Source organism: Artibeus jamaicensis, unplaced genomic scaffold (assembly GCF_021234435.1).
Source record: "Artibeus jamaicensis isolate MK-2021 breed Jamaican fruit bat unplaced genomic scaffold, CSHL_Jam_final scaffold_584, whole genome shotgun sequence".
Taxonomy (NCBI): domain Eukaryota; kingdom Metazoa; phylum Chordata; class Mammalia; order Chiroptera; family Phyllostomidae; genus Artibeus; species Artibeus jamaicensis.
Genome location: NW_026522048.1, coordinates 10,556,002 through 10,576,486, shown reverse-complemented (window position 1 = coordinate 10,576,486; position 20,485 = coordinate 10,556,002). Strand labels below are relative to the sequence as shown.

General features: G+C 37.0%; 1 protein-coding gene across 1 annotated transcript in view; it reads left to right on the top strand.

The window, feature by feature from the left end:
* The window catches only part of OTOGL (otogelin like), a 119,733-nt gene that overhangs the window by 40,785 nt on the left and 58,463 nt on the right, over positions 1-20,485 (top strand). The window contains exons 19-23 of the mRNA XM_053658802.1: positions 294-346; positions 1,939-2,101; positions 9,594-9,701; positions 10,411-10,549; positions 17,161-17,295. Of these exons, the coding sequence (XP_053514777.1) occupies positions 294-346; positions 1,939-2,101; positions 9,594-9,701; positions 10,411-10,549; positions 17,161-17,295 (598 nt within the window). The remainder of the gene's footprint in view (positions 1-293; positions 347-1,938; positions 2,102-9,593; positions 9,702-10,410; positions 10,550-17,160; positions 17,296-20,485) is intronic.

The following is a 20,485-nucleotide window of genomic DNA, read 5'->3' as shown; positions in this document are numbered from 1 at the left end:
TTTGTACTACCTTTCCACCGAGTATTACAGCCCTCCTACTTGAGCAAAGACTGTGAATCTTGGTCTTTGTGTTCCCTGTGCCTATCTGAATACCTTATATACGTAAGTGTTTGATGAAAATATGCTGAACTGACATAGCTCTCTTCAAATAGGACCTAAGGCAGTAGTAACTTATTTGTGACAAAACTATGAAAAATAACATTTGTGTATGTATTCAATCAATTTTTACACATTTTATTGTTTTTGAAATACAGAAAAAATTTGGATTTATAATATTTGTTTACTTTTACTAGCCAATGTTCAAATGGGACTGTGAAATGTGATGAGCCTGCACCGCCCTCTACTGGTAAGATCTAGATATGTATTATTCTTGAGAGAGTGGCTCTAGCACTGCCCCTGCTTTTCTGGCAAAGTGTTTAATGTATCACAGCCATCCTTGCCTATGTGCATGAATGTAGGCTTGAGAATGTTTCTGAACATGGTGCTTCAGTGCTTGCTACCTTCTTTTACTTTGGAAATTCTAATATTTGTAGGACAGTCTGGGTTGAGCATATAAGGCTGCTTAGAGGCAGAGGTCATCAATCCAGGGATACTGCCTTGATTCTGCCTAGCAGGTGCCACAGATGCTTCAGGAATATGTATCTTGGCACCTGTTGTAATGCACTCATGAAACAGAAGTTGTGATGCTACTGTAGACCAGCACTTCTTAGATATTAATGTGCTCACAATTATCTGGGGATCTTGTTAAAATGCTGATTCTGATTCAGCAGGTCGGGAGTGACGCCTGAGATTCTACATTTCTGTCAAAGGTCAAGGTGATGCCATTGCCACTGGTGCCTGGGCTGCATTATGAGTAGCAAGACTCTAGGACTAGCAGCCATCACTTGAACAAATGGCGTCTAAAACAACATCTACTACCATCTTTCCATATAATGTCATTTACGCTTGTATGTCATTCCTGGAGATGCTACGCATTAGGAGATGCTATATTATTTATTTTCACTACACAAAAACCTTTAAACTTATAGTCATTTTAGAGAAAATTCTAGGCAAATTAATATCACTACTTTCATGGACTTTAATGGACAGAGAGAGTGTAGGCTGTTAACACTAAATGTGAGCTATTGCTTTGCTGTTTATATACACAGTCATGTATATATTATTATAAATCAACATTGAATTATATACCTGGATTTACTTTATAAGGATTCAGGCTCTCTAGGGCTTCTTTTAAGGTATGTTCACGGACCACCCACATACTCAGTAGCTTCCGGGCCATCCTCGCCATGCCCCGTTTGCTTCAAGGTGCCTCAGAGTTAAAGAAAGGGAAATCCCGGTGGCCAGATTGCTTATAAGGAGTCCGTAAGATATGATCCTTTTCCCCCTACATAAGGCACTTATTTAATCCCACTGAGCCCAAAAGCAATCTGGAGAAATCTGTAGTTCTTACCCTACCTATAAGTATGTCCACTTGACTGCTTTCACGGTACAGCGAGGGCTGATGTCAATAACGACTTAGAGGTGAAGCAAGGTCTGACATTTTCATGTGTTCCTTGTGAACAAACAGATTTGTAAAGTTTAAACATACTAATTGTTATCCTTCACAAATTTGGGGATTTATATTTAGGTTAATCAAACTACCCTGTTCCTTGACCTCAGGAAATTATATAGTAGTTGTTTAGTTATTGTGTTATTGGAAGGAAGCTAAGGTTTCAAACTCGAAATAGGTTTTGGAAATTGAGGTATTTACAAAGAGAACCTGGCTAGGGAATGTTTGTAAGCTCATCAGCCAAACATCACAGAGTAAGAGAATCATGTAATAATAACTGATAAAATATTCCATGGTGACTTGTATTTTGATACAAATGCCCTTCAGTATGATTATCTATGGCTTAAATACAAATTTACGTGTGTTTTGTCTGTGTCTTGTTCCTGAAGTTCATGCCTGCCCCGAGGGAAAAGTATATTTTGACTGCAGGTTTCCTGATCCTGAATTACCAGCTGGTGGTGTAAATTGTGAGATTACATGTGCAAACCTGGCCATGAACTTCACTTGTGCCCCATCCTCACCCTGCATAAGTGGTTGCGTTTGTGCTCCAGGGTAAGCCTCTTTTTCTTGATAATACAAAACATTCAGGATTTAATAGAAAACACAGCACTTAAAAACATTATTTACAGAACTTTTCCTGGCTGGTGTGGCTCAGTGGATTGAGCGCTGGCCTGTGAACCGAAGGTTTTGGGTTTGATTCCTGGTCAGGGCACATGCCCGGGTTGTGGGCCAGGTTCCCAGTCTGGAGCATGCAATAGGCAACTGACTGATGTTTCTCTTGAACATTGATGTTTCATTTCCCTCTCTTTCTCCCTCCCCCATAAGTAAATAAATAAAATCTTTTAAAAAAGAAAAGAAAACTAAACAAAACATAATTTACAAAACTAGCTAACATTTTTGTTCTGGTTGACTGATTGGTAACTAGAAGACTGTTGTAATCATTATATTAATGTAACACACTACGTGTTAACTGCAAGGTTACATGTGTTACATGTTAATATAATATGAATGTCACATATGTTATGTGTGCAATATTATTAAAGTAATAGAGTATGCAATATTATTCAGGTAGTATTATTAAAGTAATACAATATCATTGAAGTAATACACTAATACAATGGATTGATGGGGGAACTCATTTTAGGATGGATTCAACAGTTATTCCCAGATTCAAGTACAATTTTGGGAAAGTGATAGTGAACCACTCTTCGTTCACTATATTTCAGTGCATACTTTTTGTATATTCTGTTGTGCTGTTATTGTTGATATTAAGTTATAATGGTGATACCAACAACTTTATCTAATGGGTGTCACTTTATCTACTGGTGTATATCTAAGGCTGTATAGGACAGGGGGTGATAGTGGGGGCTCTGGCTCACACACCAGAGTTCCAATCCCAGCTTTGCTGATGTGAGCTGTGATTGCCTGCAAGTCCCTTTAAGATCTCAGTTAGGCATTGTGAGATGCGGTGTATGCATGTGTGTGTGTTCACTCAGTAAATATTAGTCACTATCTTATGGCAGCATAATCTACTCTTAACTTCATAAATTTCCTTTAGCAGCAGGGATGCATAGTACCCATGAAAGTGAATACAGAACCTGGGGGCTATTAGCTTTTATGTAGGTGTACTTGTAATGTGGCCTCACTGGCCCCTTCTCTTCTGATAATGAACAGAGCCAGTGCCCAGAGGGAGGGCTTCTAAGGCAAGTAGGTCACCCATTCTTCGTCCATGAGCATGTTCACACAAAGGGGTTCCGGGGCTTAGTTCATATAAACCGTGAGCAAGGAAGAGAGAGGTTTTGTGGTCTGTTTCCCAGGAGAGTCACATTTGTCTAATGGTCCCCATTTAGAATAGACAGAAGAGTCAGGTAACTTGAGACTGTATCAATCTCTCTAGAAAGACACAGGCAGAGGTTAAAAGAACAAGCCCATGCATGGGAAAATAAAGGCAGGTAGAAACCAGGCTGTAGAACAGATGAGCAAGGGAGACATTTTAGTAAAAAGGACAAGGAAAGTAAAACCTTTATAATGACAAAATGATTGAAACCTACATGATTATTTACTTGATTTGATTATGACTATTATAGATGCATAGCTGAATAGATAAATAAATGTACATCCTAATTTTGTTTCATATGCTTATATGATTGATGCTATTATTAAAAAAATACCTATTTGCTCGCTTCTGACTTTCAGTTCCACAATGATTTATTTACTTACTGATCAAATCTCATTATAAAAACTTAAAGAAATGTATTAAATAAATACACTTGGAATTGGCTAGGGGGACTCTGATTAATTTGGAAATAACTTTGTTATTCAGAACTTTCTATTGTAAAGCTGGTTATGGTAATAGCGTTTGGATTGTCCTCCATGTGACTTTGGTGAGCTTATTTAGAGAAATGAGCCTGTAGCTTGTTTTCATGAGGCTCCTGATAGCGCCAAGGATTCACTGACTATAAAAGGACTATATATCTCACTTGAGAAGTCACTGTAGGTTAAAGAAATACAGAGTAATATAGTGGAAAGAGTCATACAGAATTGGGTTCAAATACTGGTCCTTCCTTTTATTAACTGAAATATGTTGGAACAAGTTACTTAACCACTGGGGTCTCAACTTCCCCTTTTTAAAATGGGTGTAATAATATCTACTTCGTGGATGTAACACACCAGCATATGGTAAGTTTGCCCAAGTCTGCTTAAAGCAGATAACTTACAAGTGATTTTTAGCTTTCTTCTTTCTTGCAGTTTTGGTTAGTGTAAAAAAAACTCATCAGTCATCAGCATAACCACTTGAAGCTACTGCTTTTGCTGTACATATAGGGATTGTGGTTTTATTTAGGTGAGACATCCCTCATCTGAACAATTGGACAGCCAATGTTTACGAAGCACCTAATTGTGGAACATGATGTTACACTACAGGGATGATGGGTACAAAAGGATCTGTATCACAATGGAATCTACTTTATGAGGTTGTCATTAGGATTAGATGAGTTAGTGATGTATTTAAAGTGGTTAAAATAGTGGATAGACCATAATACACATGGAAAAATATTAGTTTTTCTTTTTGCTTTTTTGATCTTTGTTAGGTTTTTACTGACATACTTGCCAATCACTATTCTGAATCCTCCAGTAAACATTTGCACACATCACTGTGTATAAAAAGTGTGGGATGTAAGGGATTGCACTGAAATGATTGCACTAAATTGAATATTAAGCAACGAGAAGAGGCCTTTCAAGCAGAACAGGGGAGGAGAAAGGTTTTCTATGCAGAAGAGAGATGTAATAGCCAAGAAAAGTGGCTTTTGATGATTGGAGGGTTGAGGTAGAAATTATGGACTCTAGGGCATTATTGTCTGAGGGAAACCTAAATGAGATAATGCAGCATTTGTGTGGATAGATTCATTTATTTACCTTTACTCAACAATCAGGTGTCTTCTATGTACCACTAGAGATTGGGACACAGCCGGTAACATGATTTCATTGTCTTCCCAGGTGGAGCTTAAAGTCAAGTGACAGCATATACATGGAATAAAAAAATCACAGTACTGTGTTAGATGAGCTATGAGAAGGATAGCAGAGCTCTAAAAGAATATTTCTATTTGAGAGAAAAGGCAAGGATTTAGGATTCCCTGCTTCTACGTTAATTTTTATAGCATTGAATTATAACATTTTAAAACAAATTTAGAAAAAAACTATATATTTTATACATTTTAATACCTACTTATGTTGAATTCTTTTACTATTATTTTACCTAAATATATTTAAAATTTTATTGTTATTACACATTTAAATTATTAAATTTATTATTAATGTTTTATTATTTATGAAATTAATTTTGTAGAAATTTTGTTATTTATGAAATTAATGATAGTATAAAATACAGGTATATATTTATACTAGGGTATTTACTTACTGTATTATAATGTAATACAGAAATATATTATGTTTTTATGTTACAAAGTAAATAAATCATATATTTATTTACTCTGTAACAAAATATTATGATAACATACCAAAATTAATTACTCCTTGAGATTATTTTGTTTAATTTTTATATTCATAGAGATAGTAAGATATTTTTTGTGGGTACTATTTCAAAAAGGCAATAACATTTTAGATAAGACTCTGGCTGTAAAACCTGTGGGGGTTGCAGCAGTGGGAGAAAGTCTGAGTCTCACAGGAGAGTTTGTGGGGGGGGGACCCACAGGGCCCTGGAATGTATAAAAACCCACCCACCTGTGAATCAGGATCTAAAAGGGCACAATTCACTTGTGGGTAGTGGGAGAAGTGACTGAAAGTGGGGTGAGAGCCAAGCAAGTAGCATTGCTCCCTCTCTGACCCCTCCCCCAATTACAGCACCACAGTGCAGCAAAGAAGGTTGCCCCACCCTGGAGAATACTTAAGGCTCTTCCCCTTACAATGTAAGAGGTACAGTAAGGCAAAGAAATATGTTCCAAATGAAAGAACAGATCAAAACTCCAGGAAAAGAACTAGGTGCTAAGGAGATAGCCAACCTATCAAATGCAGAGTTCAAAACAATGGTAATCAGGGTGTTCATAGAAATTGAGTACAGACACAAAACAGAGGAAAAAGTGAAGGCTATGCAAAGTGAAATGAAGAAAAATATACAGGGAACCAACAGTGAAGGGAAGAAAATGAGGACTGAAATCAATGATTTGAAACAGAAAGAAGAAATAAACATTCCACTGGAACAGAATGAAGAAGCAAGAGTTCAAAAAAACAAGGAAAGGCTTAGGAACCTCTGGGACAACTTTAAACATTCCAACATATGAATCATAGAGGTGCCAGAAGGAGAAGAGGAAGAGCAAGAAACTGAAAATTTATTTAAAAAAAAATGAAGGAGAACTTCCCGAATCTGGCAAAGGAAATAGACTTCCAGGAAGTCCAGGAAGCTCAGAGTCCCAAAGAAATTGGACCCAAAGAGGACCACACCAAGGTACATCATAATCAAGTCACTCAATATTAAAGATAAGGAGGGAATCTTAAAAGCAGCAAGAGAAAAGGAGTCATTACCTACAAAGGAGTTCCTATTAGACTATCAGCTGATTTCTCAAAAGAAACCTTGCAATCAAGAAGGGGCTGGAAAGAAATATTCCAAATCCTGAAAGGCAAGAATCTATATCCAAGATGACTCTATCCAGGAAAGCTCTCATTTAGAATAGAAGGGCAGATAAAGTGCTTCCCAGATAAGGTCAAGTTAAAGGAGTCGATCATCATCAAGCCTTTATTATATGAAATGTTAAAGGGACTTATGTAAGAAAAAGAAGATAAAAAATGTGAACGGTGAAATAACAACAAACTCACAATTAACAACTGAGCCTAAAAAAATAAAAACAAAACCAAGCTAAGAAACAACTAGAATAGGAACAGAATCACAGAAATTGAGATCATATGGAAGGTTATTGGTGGGGAGGGGGATGGAGGAGGTATAGGGAATAAGAAGCATAATTGGTAGGTACAAAATAGAGGGAATTAAAAATAGTATAAGAAATAGAGAAGCCAAGAACTTATATGTATGACCCATGGACATAAACTGAAGGTGGGGTGATGCTGGGGGAAGAGGGGGTGCAGGGTAGAAGGGGATAAAGGGGAGAAAAAATGGGGCAACTGTAATAGCATAATCAGTAAAATGTATTTAAAATAAAGATAACAAAAAACCAAAACTTGATATGTTAGTTATAAAAATGTGAAATACTTGATAGGTGTTTTTTTGCCTCTTTATTTATTTTTTAAATATATATTATTGATTATGCCATTACAGTTTTTCTACTACTGTCCCCCTTCATTCCCCTCCACCCTGCACACCCCCTCCCCCACCATTTTCCCCCTTTAGTTTATGTCCATGTGTCTCAAGTTCTTTTGATTCTATATTTCCCATACTATTCTTGCCCTGCCTCCTATCTATTTTCTACCTACCGTCTCTGCTACTTATTTTCTGTACCTTCTCCCCCCTTCTCCTCCTCCCACTCCCCTGTTGCTAACCCTACACGTGATCTTCATTTCTATGGTTCTGCTCCTGATCTAGCTGTCCTCTTAGTTTGCTTTTGTTTTAGGTGTGGTTGTTACTAACTGTGAGTTTGCTGTCCTTTCACTGTTCATCTTTTTTATCTTCTTTTTCTTAGGTAAGTCCCTTTAACATTTCATATAATAAGGGCTTGGTGATGATGAACTCCTTGAATTTGGTCTTATCTGAGAAGCACTTTATCTGTCCTTCCATTCTAAATGAAAACTTTGTTGGGTAGAGCAATCTTGGTTGTAGGTCATTGGTTTTCATGACTTGGAATACCTCTTTCCAGCCCCTTCTTGCCTGTAAGTTCTCTTTTGAGAAATCCACTGACAGTCTGATGGGAACTCCTTTGTAGGTGACTGTCCCCTTATCTCTTACTGCTTCTAGGATTCTCTTCTTCATTTTAATCTTGGCTAATGTAATTATGATGTGCCTTGGTGTGTTTCTTCTTGGGTCCAACTTCTTTGTGACTCTCTGAGCTTCCTGGATTTCCTGGAAGTCTATTTCCTTTGCCAGATTGGGGAAATTCTCCTTTATTATTTGTTCAAGTAAGTTTTCCACTGGTGGCTGTTTCTTTCCCCCTTCTGGTACCCCTATAATTCGGATGTTGGAGCGTTTAAAGACATCCTGGAGGTTCCTAAGCCTCTCCTCATTTTTTTGAATTCTTGCTTCTTCATCCTTTTCTGTTTGGCCATTTTTTCCCTCTTTCTGTTCCACTCCTTTGATTTGAGTCCCAGTTTCCTTTCCATTACTATTGGTTTCCTGTGCATTTCCCTTCATTTCAATTAGTTTAGCCTTCATATGTTCCTCTAATTTGTGACTAAAATCAACCAGTTTTGTGAGCATCCTGATCACCAGTGTTTTGAACTGTGCATCTGAAAGTTTGGCTATTTCTTGGTCACTTAGAGTTATTGGCTCTGGGGCTCTGAGTTGTTCTTGAGCCATGTTTTGATCTGTTCGTGCCTGTTACATATGAGGAGTGGATCCTTAGGTGTTCACCAGGCAGGGCCACCCAGGTCGCTGGTTTGTGATGCTGTATGTGGGGGCAGGGTCAGAGAGGGACAATGGCAGTCCCCTCCGCCGCTTTTTGTGTCCCACCACTCCACTCTCTCCCTTACCGGTTTATCTGCATTCGAATGTGTGACCGTGGTCAGCCCTCAGTGAGTCCACTGCCTTGCACCGTCAGTGGGTCCGTTTGCCACTCCACACCTGGGATCCACCCACGGCTGCTGGCGCACCTGGGTCGCACCCAGGTTGGTCTGGTGGATCTTTCCTGCCCGACCCCATTCTGCTGCTGGCTCTGTTCCTCTTACTGGCCTGGCCGAAGTGTTCGTTGTTGTCAGACTTCCGTATAGTTCAATTTTCTGTGGTTTGGCTGCGTTTTTGTTGCTAAAACTTTGTTGTTTTTAAACTTGGTTGTGTGAGAAGGTGCAGTGCTTCCACCTACGCCTCCATCTTGGTGGAAGTCCTTGATAGAAGTTTTTTTAAGTTTAAAACACACCTGAACTAAATTCTCATGATTTTAACCTTAAACAGTCACAGGAGAGAGCTTTTGATTTCTTTCTCTGTCTCATAACAGAAAATGTTACACATCTCACAATTCACCATTTTATCAAAAAATTGTTATACCCACAGATTCTTTTCTCTTAAGCAGTAAATATTGACAAAAGGGGCCCTCACTACCTCTCTAAGTGTTTTGGGCTTTTTTTCAGGACAGGTCACTTTATGCAGAAATTTAGGCTTCTGTCTCCCTTTTATTGTAGTAAGTGATAAGAAAAGGTTAAAATTATCACATCCAATTTTTTGTCTGGAGTTTACTTACTACTGTGGTATGCAAAGTACTATATGGAAAAAAGTGGAGGATAAAGATTGGACTTAACCCTTCAGCTGGCCAGAGAGAACATACCAATGACAGGTGTAATGAATATAGATGGTTCTGAATATGTTGAGATTACTAATTTTTTAAAAAACCTGAAATTAGTACTTTAATTGCATTCACTCTTTTTTTGGAAGACTGGCAGAGCACAAAGGAAAGTGTTATATTCCGGAAAGCTGTCCTTGTATCTGGAAAGACTGGGAGTACCTCTCGGGAGAAGTGATTGCTACTCCATGTTATACCTGGTAACGCGATTCATTTATTTCACAAAAGTGTCTTAGTTTCAGTCACCTTGTATTTACTTAATGTGACTGACTTCAGCAAAAAAAAAAGCAAAACAAATCAAGCCTGAGTGAATAAGATTTAAAGGTGTTCAGGCATTGATAGAGAGCTACTATCTATAGGGCCATTCTGCCATTATTTTTATGTATATTTGTTTAATCCAGAAGAAAAGTGTGAAATATGAAAATTTGAAAATTTAATAAGAGAAAATATCTCAAGTTTATAAGAAAATGATAAATACTCCATAGAGAAAGTTACATTTAAGGAAGGTTTTCTGTTTGGAAATAAGCCAGAAGGATACCATAAAATTGAAATATAATTTTCTTAAAATATGGGTAAAAATTCTAAACTCAACAGAATCACACCTAATGCATTTAAATAAGCTCAAGTATCGAAGATGGCATTGTGGTCTTTTGTCTACCAGCAACACTATGTTCAATTATTCTTTTCATCATCTGTTTTTAGTGTGGTGCAGGCACAATTTCTAGGCTTGGCTGTGGTGTCTGATCATTTAAATTAATAAAGTGGCGAATATATGCCTATTTGTTAGTGTAATATTATCAGAACAAATTGCCAATGCTCTCGAATATAAACCTCCCACTGTTTATGTCACTTGGAAAACTAATTAGAGCTATGTTTCTTACAACAGTAACTGGTGTTATTTTGTGACAGTGTTTGTCGACGAGGAATGTTCAACTGCACGTACTATCCATGTCCAGCAGTGTGCACAATATATGGGGATCGGCATTATCATTCTTTTGATGGTCTGGAATATGACTATATTGGTGATTGCCAGGTATTTTTGGTTAAGGTATGTCACAATTACACTTCTTTTGCAATTATGCAAAGACAATGTAAAAAACAAGTATGCCTGGCCATGGTATATCAAATTCATAGGTCATTAATACAATCTATAAAAGTTAAGCAATTTAATCTAATTTCCTTGATTCATTCTAAAGTCTTATTATTTATAAGTGGTGACCCAGTTTTGAAATTTTCTGTGCTTCTGTTTTCTCATTTGTAAAATGAGGCCCTGGCTGGTGTAGTTCAGTGGATTGAGCGCGAGCCTTCGAACCAAAGGATCGTGGCTCCATTCCCAGTCAGGGCACATGCCTGGGTTGCAGGCCAGGTCCCAGTAGGTGACGCATGAGAGGCAACCACACACTAATGTTTCTCTCCCTCTCTCCTTCCCTTCCCTTCCCCTCTAAAGATAAATAAATAAATAATAGGTTCTTTAAAAAAATAAATAAATAAAATGAGCATAAAACTTGGACCTATTTCCAGGGCTAGTTCTTATGATTAGCTGAGATAAATGTAGGCAAAACTCACAAATAGTATTTGATATATAGTTACTGTATTTTAAATGTTAACCACTTTATTTATTTTTTACTTAATTTGGCAAATATAAATATAAGGCATTAAATCAGGTGTTGGACTATGTATTGTTTATGGTTGTAGCAGTCAAAAGGCAATATTCTCAATTTTAGACTATTTTGTGATATTTTTGTAAACCCCAGGCTTCATAAGTATTATAAAATTTTTTATATGTTTCAAATTTTTCATATGTTATTAAACATGGATTTTCTGTATGCTTAAATTTTATTTAGATATTACTGACATGAGAATTGAATTTCTAAATAAAAAAGTAACCTTAAGGAAGAAATTTCACAAAAATATACAAAATAATGGTCCTATGCATTAAAACCTCCTGAAACATTTCAATAGCACTTTAGCATACGTTTTCTAGTAAATATTTTCTACTTTTTTATTATTTTACTTTTTATTATTTATCCGATCACAGCTGTCCCAATTTCTTTTCTTTCTCCCACTGCCCTCCTCCACCCAGCCCAGTCCTCTCCCCCACAGTCAGTCCCCTCTCCATTGTCCATGTCCACGCATCGTTCATATTTGGTCTTTGACTAGTCTCTTCCCCTTCCTCCCACCATTTCCCCACTCCCTCCTCCCCTCCTACAATTATTGATCTGTTTCATATTTCTATGTCTCTGATTCTATTTTTCTCATTAGTTTATTTTGTTCATTAGATTTCAGTTATAAGTGAGGTCGTATGGTATTTGTCTTTCACCAACTGGTTTATTTTACTTAGCATAATAGTCTCCCATTTCATCCATGTTGTCGTGAAAGGTAGGAGTTCCTTTTTTCCTTCTGTTGAGTAGTATTCCATTGTGTAAACGTACTGCTGTTTTTTGATCTGCTCCTCTACTGATGGGCGCTTGGGCTGCTTCTAACACTTAGCTATTGTACATAGTGCTGCTATGAACTAGGGGTGCATAGGTTCTTTTGAATAGGTGTTTCAGGATTCTCAACATATATTTCCAGCAGTGGAATCAGTGGGTCATGAGGCAGTTCCATTTTTAATTTTTTGAGGCAATTCCATACTGTTTTCCACAGTGGCTGCACCAGTCTGCATTTCCACCAACAGTGCACTCGGGTTCCCTTTTCTCCAAACCCTTGCCAGCACTTGTTTGTTGATTATGATGGCCATTCTGACAGGCGTGAAGTGGTATCTCATTGTGGTTTTAATTTGCACCTCTCTGATGGCTAGTGATGTTGAACATTTTCTCATATGCCTATGGGCCCTCTGTATGTCCTCTTTTAGAAGTGTCTATTCAGTTCCTTTGTCCATTTTTAAATTGGGTTGTCTTCCTGGTGTCGAATCATATGAGTTCTTTATATATTTTGAAGATCATACCCTTGACTGAGGCATCATTGTTCTCCCATACAGTTGGTTCTCTTTTTATTTTTTATGATATTTCTTTACCTATGCAGACACTTTTTAATTTAATGTAGTCCATTTGTTTATTTTTTCCCTTTGTTTCCCTTTCCCTAGGAGCTATATTGGCAAAAATGATTCTATGTGGGATGTTTGAAATTTTATTGCTTATGTTTTCTGCTAGGACTTTTATGGTATCATGACTTATATTTAAGTCCTTTATCCATTTTGAGTTTATTCTAGTGTATGGTGTGAGTTGGTGGTCTAGTTTCTTTTTTTTTTGCTTGCACAAGTCCAGTTCTCCCAACACCATTTATTGAAGAGACTGTTTTTACTCCACTGTATGCTCATGCCCCCTTTGTCAAATATTAATTGATCATAGAGACATAGGTTTATTTCTGGTCTCCATGTTCTGTTCCACTGATATGTGTCTGTTCTCATGCCAGTACTGGACTGTCTTGATTACACTATCTTGATATACAGCGTAGTATAGTTTGATATCAGGAATTGTGATCCCTCCTACTTTATTCTTCTTTCCCAGGATTGCTGAGGCCGTCCAGTATCTTGTTTGGTTCCATATAAATTTTTGGAATATTTATTCTAGATCTGTGAAACATGCCATTGGTATTTTAATAAAAATTGCGTTGAATCTGTAGATTGCTTTAGGTGGTATGGACATTTTAATGATGTTAATTCTTCCAATCCATGAACACAGTGTATGCTTTCATTAATTTGTATCTTCCACAATTTCTTTCTTCAGTGTTCTATAGTTTTCTGAGTACAGGTCTTTTACATCCTTATTTAAATTTATTCCTAGGTGCTTTATTTTTCTTCTTGCTATAGTAAGTGGGATTTTTTTCTTAGTTTCTCTTCCTGATACTTCATTGTTGGTGTACAAGAATGTCATCAATGTCTGAATATTGACTTTTCCCACTACTTTGCTGAATTTACTTATTAGGTCCAGTAGTTTTTTGATGGAGACTATAGAGTTTTCTAGGTACACTATCACGTTGTCTGTGAATAATGAGTTTTACTTACTCCTTTCCCATTTGGATGACCTTTATTTGTTTTTCTGGTCTAACCTTTGGGACTAGGACTTCCAGTTCTCTGTTGAATAAGAGTGGTGACAGTGGGCACCTTTGTCTCTTCCTGATCTCAAGGGAAACACTTTGAGTTTTTGCTAATTGAATGTGATGTTGGCTGTAGGTTTCTCATATGTGGCCTTTAGTATGCTGAGGTGTGCTCCCTCTCACTTTGCTGAGGTGTTTTAAATCTTAAATGGGTGTTGGATTTTGTCAAATGCTTTTTCAGGATCTCTTGATAAGATCATGTGATTTTTGTCTTTCATTTTGTTGATGTGATGTATTACATTTATTGATTTATGAATGATTTGCATACCTGTGATAAATCCTACTTGATCATGATGTATGATATGTTTAATGTATTGGTGGATCCAGATCGCCAATACTTTGTTGAAGATTTTAGCATCTGTGTTCATCAGAAACATTAATCTGTAGTTTTCTTTCTTTGTTGTGTCTTTCCTTGGTTTTGGAATTAGGATAATACTGGTTTCATAAAAAGAGTTTGAAAATCTTCCCTCTTCCTGAATTTTTTGGAATAGTTTAAGAAGGACAGGTGTTACTTTTCTACTTTTTAATAATAAATAATTACATATTTTAGTCTATACTCTGTACCTCTATGCTAGGAGCTGTTAAGGGTACAATTATAAAGATATCCGCTTTACCCTCAATTATTTTACAGTTGAGGAGTCATTAATAAACAAGAAGCCAGAAGATTGGGTCAAATGAAAGGCCTGTTGTGGGAATGTAACTAATTTTAACTAGAAGGTCAGTTAACAGGAGAGTTTCACGGAAGAGGGAAGCCTGGTACTGGCATATTTCACCCCATTATATCACTTCTGTCGGCATATTTTCAAGTAGAATTCCCTTGCAGTGAAAGCCTCTGAGTGGTTTTCCTTCTCAGAAGCATTCTGGTTAAGCGTTTGCTATTTCAGGGAACAAACTGGGAGGAAGTGCTGTGGTGTGTTAAACCCCGAGGGAAATAATACCCCAGGGAAATCCTTGAGCAGGACAGCAACGCCTCACAAAGGTGACCGCTGAAGGGTGGTTTTGCCTCCCGGGCCGCAGGAGTCCTTGGGTGCTGGGATGTCATTGATGCCGCTCCCACAGTCTCCGTGTGGAGGCTCTGCTTCCTGCTTCCTCAGGCTTGCTGTGTCTCCCCTTTCTGTGCTTTGTCTCCATCTTTGCTTCAGTTCAACCAGTGTTTCCTTGTATCCTAAGCTTGCTTTCACTTATTCAGCTCCTACTCCACCTTTATTCTCTCAATGCCTGTTTACCCTCAGATGTTACTGCAAAAAACTTTTAAAGCCACTGTTTTCTGGTTCTAATGTGAGTGATAATCTAATTGGATAGAGTTGTTTTTTTCTTGGTGGCATTTAAATCTGTTGGCCCATGAATAAATGCATTGCTTTGGGTCCAATCTGCTGTGGACAGAAACGTGGCTGCCTGTGGCTACTGCATCAGCAGGGGCTTTGCATGAGGTGGTTGCTCTTAAAAGACTAAGGCTGACAGGTGCTCAGACTGAGACCAGTAAAATAATATAGTACCTTGAGACATGCTGACAGTTTATGTTTCAGAATCACTTGGGAGAATATTCTCTACCATTGTTTTCACAACCTGAGAAGAAAGGGTTTGAGGAATCCCCGTGGCCCATTGATGCTGATTTTTTCCCCCTATGGCTTGTAATCATAATTACTGTGTGGCTTAGTCACTCAGTAGCATTATCTTCAAACCTAATATCACTTGAAATACATTAGAAATGGAAATTGGAGAAATGTGATTCCTGGGAATTGATATTATTTCAAGTTACTGTCAACATACCATGTTATTATAAGACCCCACACAATATTGAATGTTTCTTGGCTCTTTGGAGTTAATATAAAGAATGCAGCTGATGCTGAGGCACTTTCATTATTACTAATAGATACAACAATAGAACACATTTCAGCCAGCTTTTCACATCCCTTTATCAAACTCTTCCCAAGAGGAAGAGCAAAACCAAAACCTAAATTACATACTATTTTTGTTTGAGAAATGTTCACAAAAGCAGAAAAGTGTGGTATTATATTTTTAGTAGTACAATACCACAATCATCTTATTATTCTCCTTTTCAAAACTTAGGTGATACTTTGCAGATGGATTAACAGAAAGAAAGCAAAAGTTCTCAGTGAAGGAACTATGAAGGAAGAAAAAATGGGTCCTAGAGGGACACATCAATTACTATGTCAACACCATTGATTGAAAACCAGCTCTCTGGGCACTACGCTATGGTAATTACTAATGAGACAGGAAGAGTATAGACAAACCCCAAAATATACTGAGCTAGTGTTCCCATTGCTGGTGATATGAAAAACTAAGTGTGGAGAATTTGTGTCAAGACCTATATGATTTCCAAACATTTAAATACTTTTTTCACTTTGAAAATAAACACTGACCCATAAGCCTTTTCATTTGTAATGAAAAGGATTCAAGAAATGTGCATGTCTTTAAAAACTGGGTATTAAGTCCAGAAAAAAAATGTCCCTTTTTTGGTAATGAAATTCCTACCTTCCCCAAGTTAGTGGGAGAACTCTTAGAGAACTCAAAGTTAAAAGCAGAGGGCAGTGAGGATTTTAACTTTGGGGGACAGGTAAAGACTACTTCAAAAATTTGAAGAAAACCATAAATTTTCTTCCTAGAAAAATATAGATACTCAAAAACAGTAAGTTACAGTGAATTTTCAGGGTCTGTAAAATTACAGAAGCCCATCCATGAAGCTGAGATACAAAATTAGAAACACTGATTCTAGACATGTTTTTAGTGAATAGAGTGGGAGGGGGCAAAAGTCAAGGGTGAGGTGAGAGGTAAGGGGGTTGGTTTATAGTGTCTGGGACTAAATAATATTCTCTTAAACAAGGATAACCTAAAACCGACACTTGATTTCTCTCTTTAACAACTGCTTAGACCTTTTCTGATTTCTCTGCAAGTGGCACTAAAAAGAAAATAGAATTCTGTCTCTGTACTTATTTAGCTAAGTGGCCTTAGAAAATCAGTTACTCTTTCTTAACTTCCTGATCTGTAAAATGGAGATAGTACTTAATTCAAAAAGCACCATGAGAGTTAAATGAAATAACATACACAAAGTTCACAGGAATCCCTCAAATGACATATTATTTTATTCCCCAACATGTACCACAGTTTGGTATCTATTTCAGCTTTAACTTGTAGGCATACAATTATTTAGCTAGCTAGAAAACTCTTTAAAACAAAAGATGTTGCCTAAAATGAAAAAAAGTTTTTAAATTTCCCTAAATTACGTGTGTTTCAGGGTATTTATTGAAAATAAAGGGGTTGATGAATTTGAGCTATAATAATAAAATTGAAAAGAGCTTTATTAGAAAATATTAACAGAAGATATATAGATAAGTGTTTAAAATTAAGCTAACTTAGTATATTTTCAGGATATTCTTCATATTATCAGAACAAAATGATCTTTATTTTAGAGGTAAGTTGTGTTTCAGTTTCAACACACACCATTGTGAATCCTGGTCTTCTTTAAGATTTGTTAATGAAAATAGCTAAAAATTCTATACAGTACACAATTATATTAATATAATGTTTTTGACATTTCAGAGTACAGATGATTCAGACATATCGATCATTGCCCAGAACAAGAAATGCTTTGACAATGATATTGTTTGTTCTAAAAGTGTTTTGATTTCAGTTGGAGATACTGAAATTTACCTGAATGATTCTCCTTACAAAGAGGTTAGTGAAAAATTTCTTTTAGGATCATTTTAACTTGTCCTGAGGATACTGAAAATAAAATAGAAACAATTTGGGGTACTTTTCTCTGTAACTGGTTACTAGATTTTTTCTTTGCTATTTTATGTAGTTTCAGTAAGTCATACCTGACTTGTCTCTTTTGTTTACACACCAATTCTCCATATTCTAATTCTTTAATCTTCTCTTTATTCCTACAGTTATCATTCGGGCTGTAGCAATAGTCACCTATTACCTAGAGTACTTCAGCTCCCCACAAACTAGACTCCCAACTACCAGTCTCAGTCCCTCTCCTCTAATTGAGCCTGCCACACTGCAGTCAGGGTGGTTTTCCTAAAATGGAAATTTCTAATCCATCACTCTAGTGCTTTGGACTTTCCAAATGCCTTCCCAGAGCCCGGCAAGGCCTCACCAGTCTGACCACCGCCACCTCACCCGACTTACCTACCTCTCATCACTCTCTGCTTCAAGCCCATGTTCCAGAAGCTGGAGCTTTTTATTCATTCTTCAAGGGCTCTGTGTTGTTTTCCTCACTTCTCTTTCTTCCTAAATGTCATTGCTTTTACCTGGATCAACCTTTTCGTTTAACTTATTCTTACATAATAGGTCTCATTTTATCTCTTTCAGGGATCTTCTCATGCATTGCACTAGGGAAATTATGAGTATAGTTGTCTGTCTTCTTCATTTGCCTATGAGTTATGTGAGAATTGGAACCACTGTCATTCTGTTCATCCTTGCATTCATGGAGCCTGCACAATTTGAAAGAATGAATCCACTCTATTCATTCATTTGTTCAGTCATTCATTCATATTTCTACTGTATACCAAAATCTCTGTTAGTTATTGAGACTACAACAGTGAAAAGACACTGTGCTTGCCCTGAAAGATGTTATCTCTGGTGGGGAATACATTCCAGTAAGTGAGGATGTACAGTGTGATGTGTTACATAATGGCAAGAGTGTATACATACAGGGTAGTATGGGAACCCTTGGGAAGAAGACCTACACCAACCTTGGATGTTTTGGGTAATTGTTAAGAGCATAACCCTGGAAGTCAGTCACTACTCAGTTTGGGACCCCTATTCTATCACCTGCTAGCTGGGTGACTTTGGGCAGCCTGCGGCTTTCTGATTAGGAAATTGGGATGATTCTACTTCTTAAATTCATATGAGGATTAAACAAAATAATGGATTTCAAAAAATGTTTCTTCTCTCTTTTACTCTCCTGATTTTTGAAGGCTCAGAAAATGTGCTCTAGATGAAATGATTCGAACTGAGTCTTAAAGTGAAAATAAATAGCATTTATTTTATGGAAAATGGATTGGTTATTCAGCAGAAGAAAATAAATGTTTTTTAATAAATGTACACTTTTAATTTTATTAAAATGTAAGATATAAATACTTTATGAATTTATTTAAGACTTACTTTAAATGTTTTAATTCTTCACATTTATAACAACACTAGAGTTTGTGTAAAGTGCTATAATCTTCACCTAAAGTGGGGTTCTCTATTTTGGGCAATTCATTGTACAACGCTCTTCTGGTGAGAACCGTCCTTACTTCCTAATCCGAAATGAAGGGAATACGCATCTCCTTTTGATCAGAGAGGACTGTTTGTCTTGAGGTACCCTGTCCTGTCTAATAAAAACCATCCTGCGGGCAAATAGAAAAGATGTACAGAACCAAACTGAAGGAAGTCTAATAAAAAGCTGCCTTATTCAAAAATTCATTTTATGTTCTAATGATATGTCAGTCAGTCTGAGGGAACTTTAATAGGAATACACACGAGTACTTCATGATTGAAATGGAGCTATAAGCCACACTCCATGCTTTAATTGTTTCTGATAAGGCTGAAAGGTGAGACCTGTGAACAGGACAGTGCAGGAACGTATTAAAAATTTATGAGTCAGGGCTTGATATAGAAGCTGAGGATACTGTCATGAACTTGACAAAGTATACCTTTCGAGGAGCTAAAATTCAGGTGGATGGAAGGCAGATAGTAATGCCAAAGATAAAGTGAGATAATAGAAAGGCACGAAAAGTATAATCAAAACAATAGAAATAGGTTTATGGTAGAGAGTGACTTGGGGACAGGGCAGGGCCTGTGTTTTATGGGCCTAGTGAAGAATAAAAACGTGGGACCCCACTCAACAGGAAAAGGTTTTCTTTCCTTTTACAGTTTCTCTTGTTCGGTTATGGTGTTTTTCCTGTATTATTTAATGCCTTGCTCACTTGGGCACAAGGATACTTTCAGGTTGAGTGCAGACCCTCACAGGTATCCAGGGCCTTGTTTCTAACTCCAACTAGGCACTAGGGGGTAGAAGGAAATGAGGTTAGATAAAGCCCATTAACAATGTATAGGTTATACAGTAGGTGCTGTTTTACTCAATACACTGAGCACTTAGAAGTATGACCTTGGTCTAAGAGACTGAAAACCTATGGCTATGACTAAGTTTGTTTAATTTGTCCTATGGGATATTTATAAGTGTCTACTATAATAGAGTATTTCTAAAGTATGCTTTTGTTATTACTTGGGGGGAAGAACAATAACCAAATGATTTCATATCTCCTTTATGATTTTTATTTTGGTTTTGGAAATATTAGTTTTACTTCATTTGATTTAACCATATAATTTTGAAGTTATTATATGAGTTAGTTTCAATGTTAAATTCACTGTAATCTTTTATATCAAATAGACCCTGCTCATAAAGATCACTGTATATTCTCACTTTAGGCTAAAGGCACTAAATTTTCCCAGTGGGTTCCATTTCTAGTTTCTTCCTGTTATCCTTTCAAACATATAAGTGATCTTCTTTTAATGTATAAATATGGTCTGTCATATTCCTATTCAAAAGCCTTTGTTCAGCACACTCTGCTTGTGAAATAACAGCTCTTGAGTTTATGGGTGACATGGTTGCAAAGGGTCTGAGGCCACTCCTGCTGGGAAATCCATGCTCAGCCAGAAGTGTCCAACCAGCAGCCCAGGATGACTGCAAATGCAGCCCAACACAAAAATCATAAATTTATGTTTAAAAAACATGCTTTTTTTGTATGTGATAACATGTTGCCACGTATTTAATGTGTGGCCCAAGACAACTCTTCTTCCAGTGTGGCCCAGAGATGCCAAAAGCTTGGACACCCTTGCATCCTTTGGTGCTGTCCTTATTACTGACCAAATT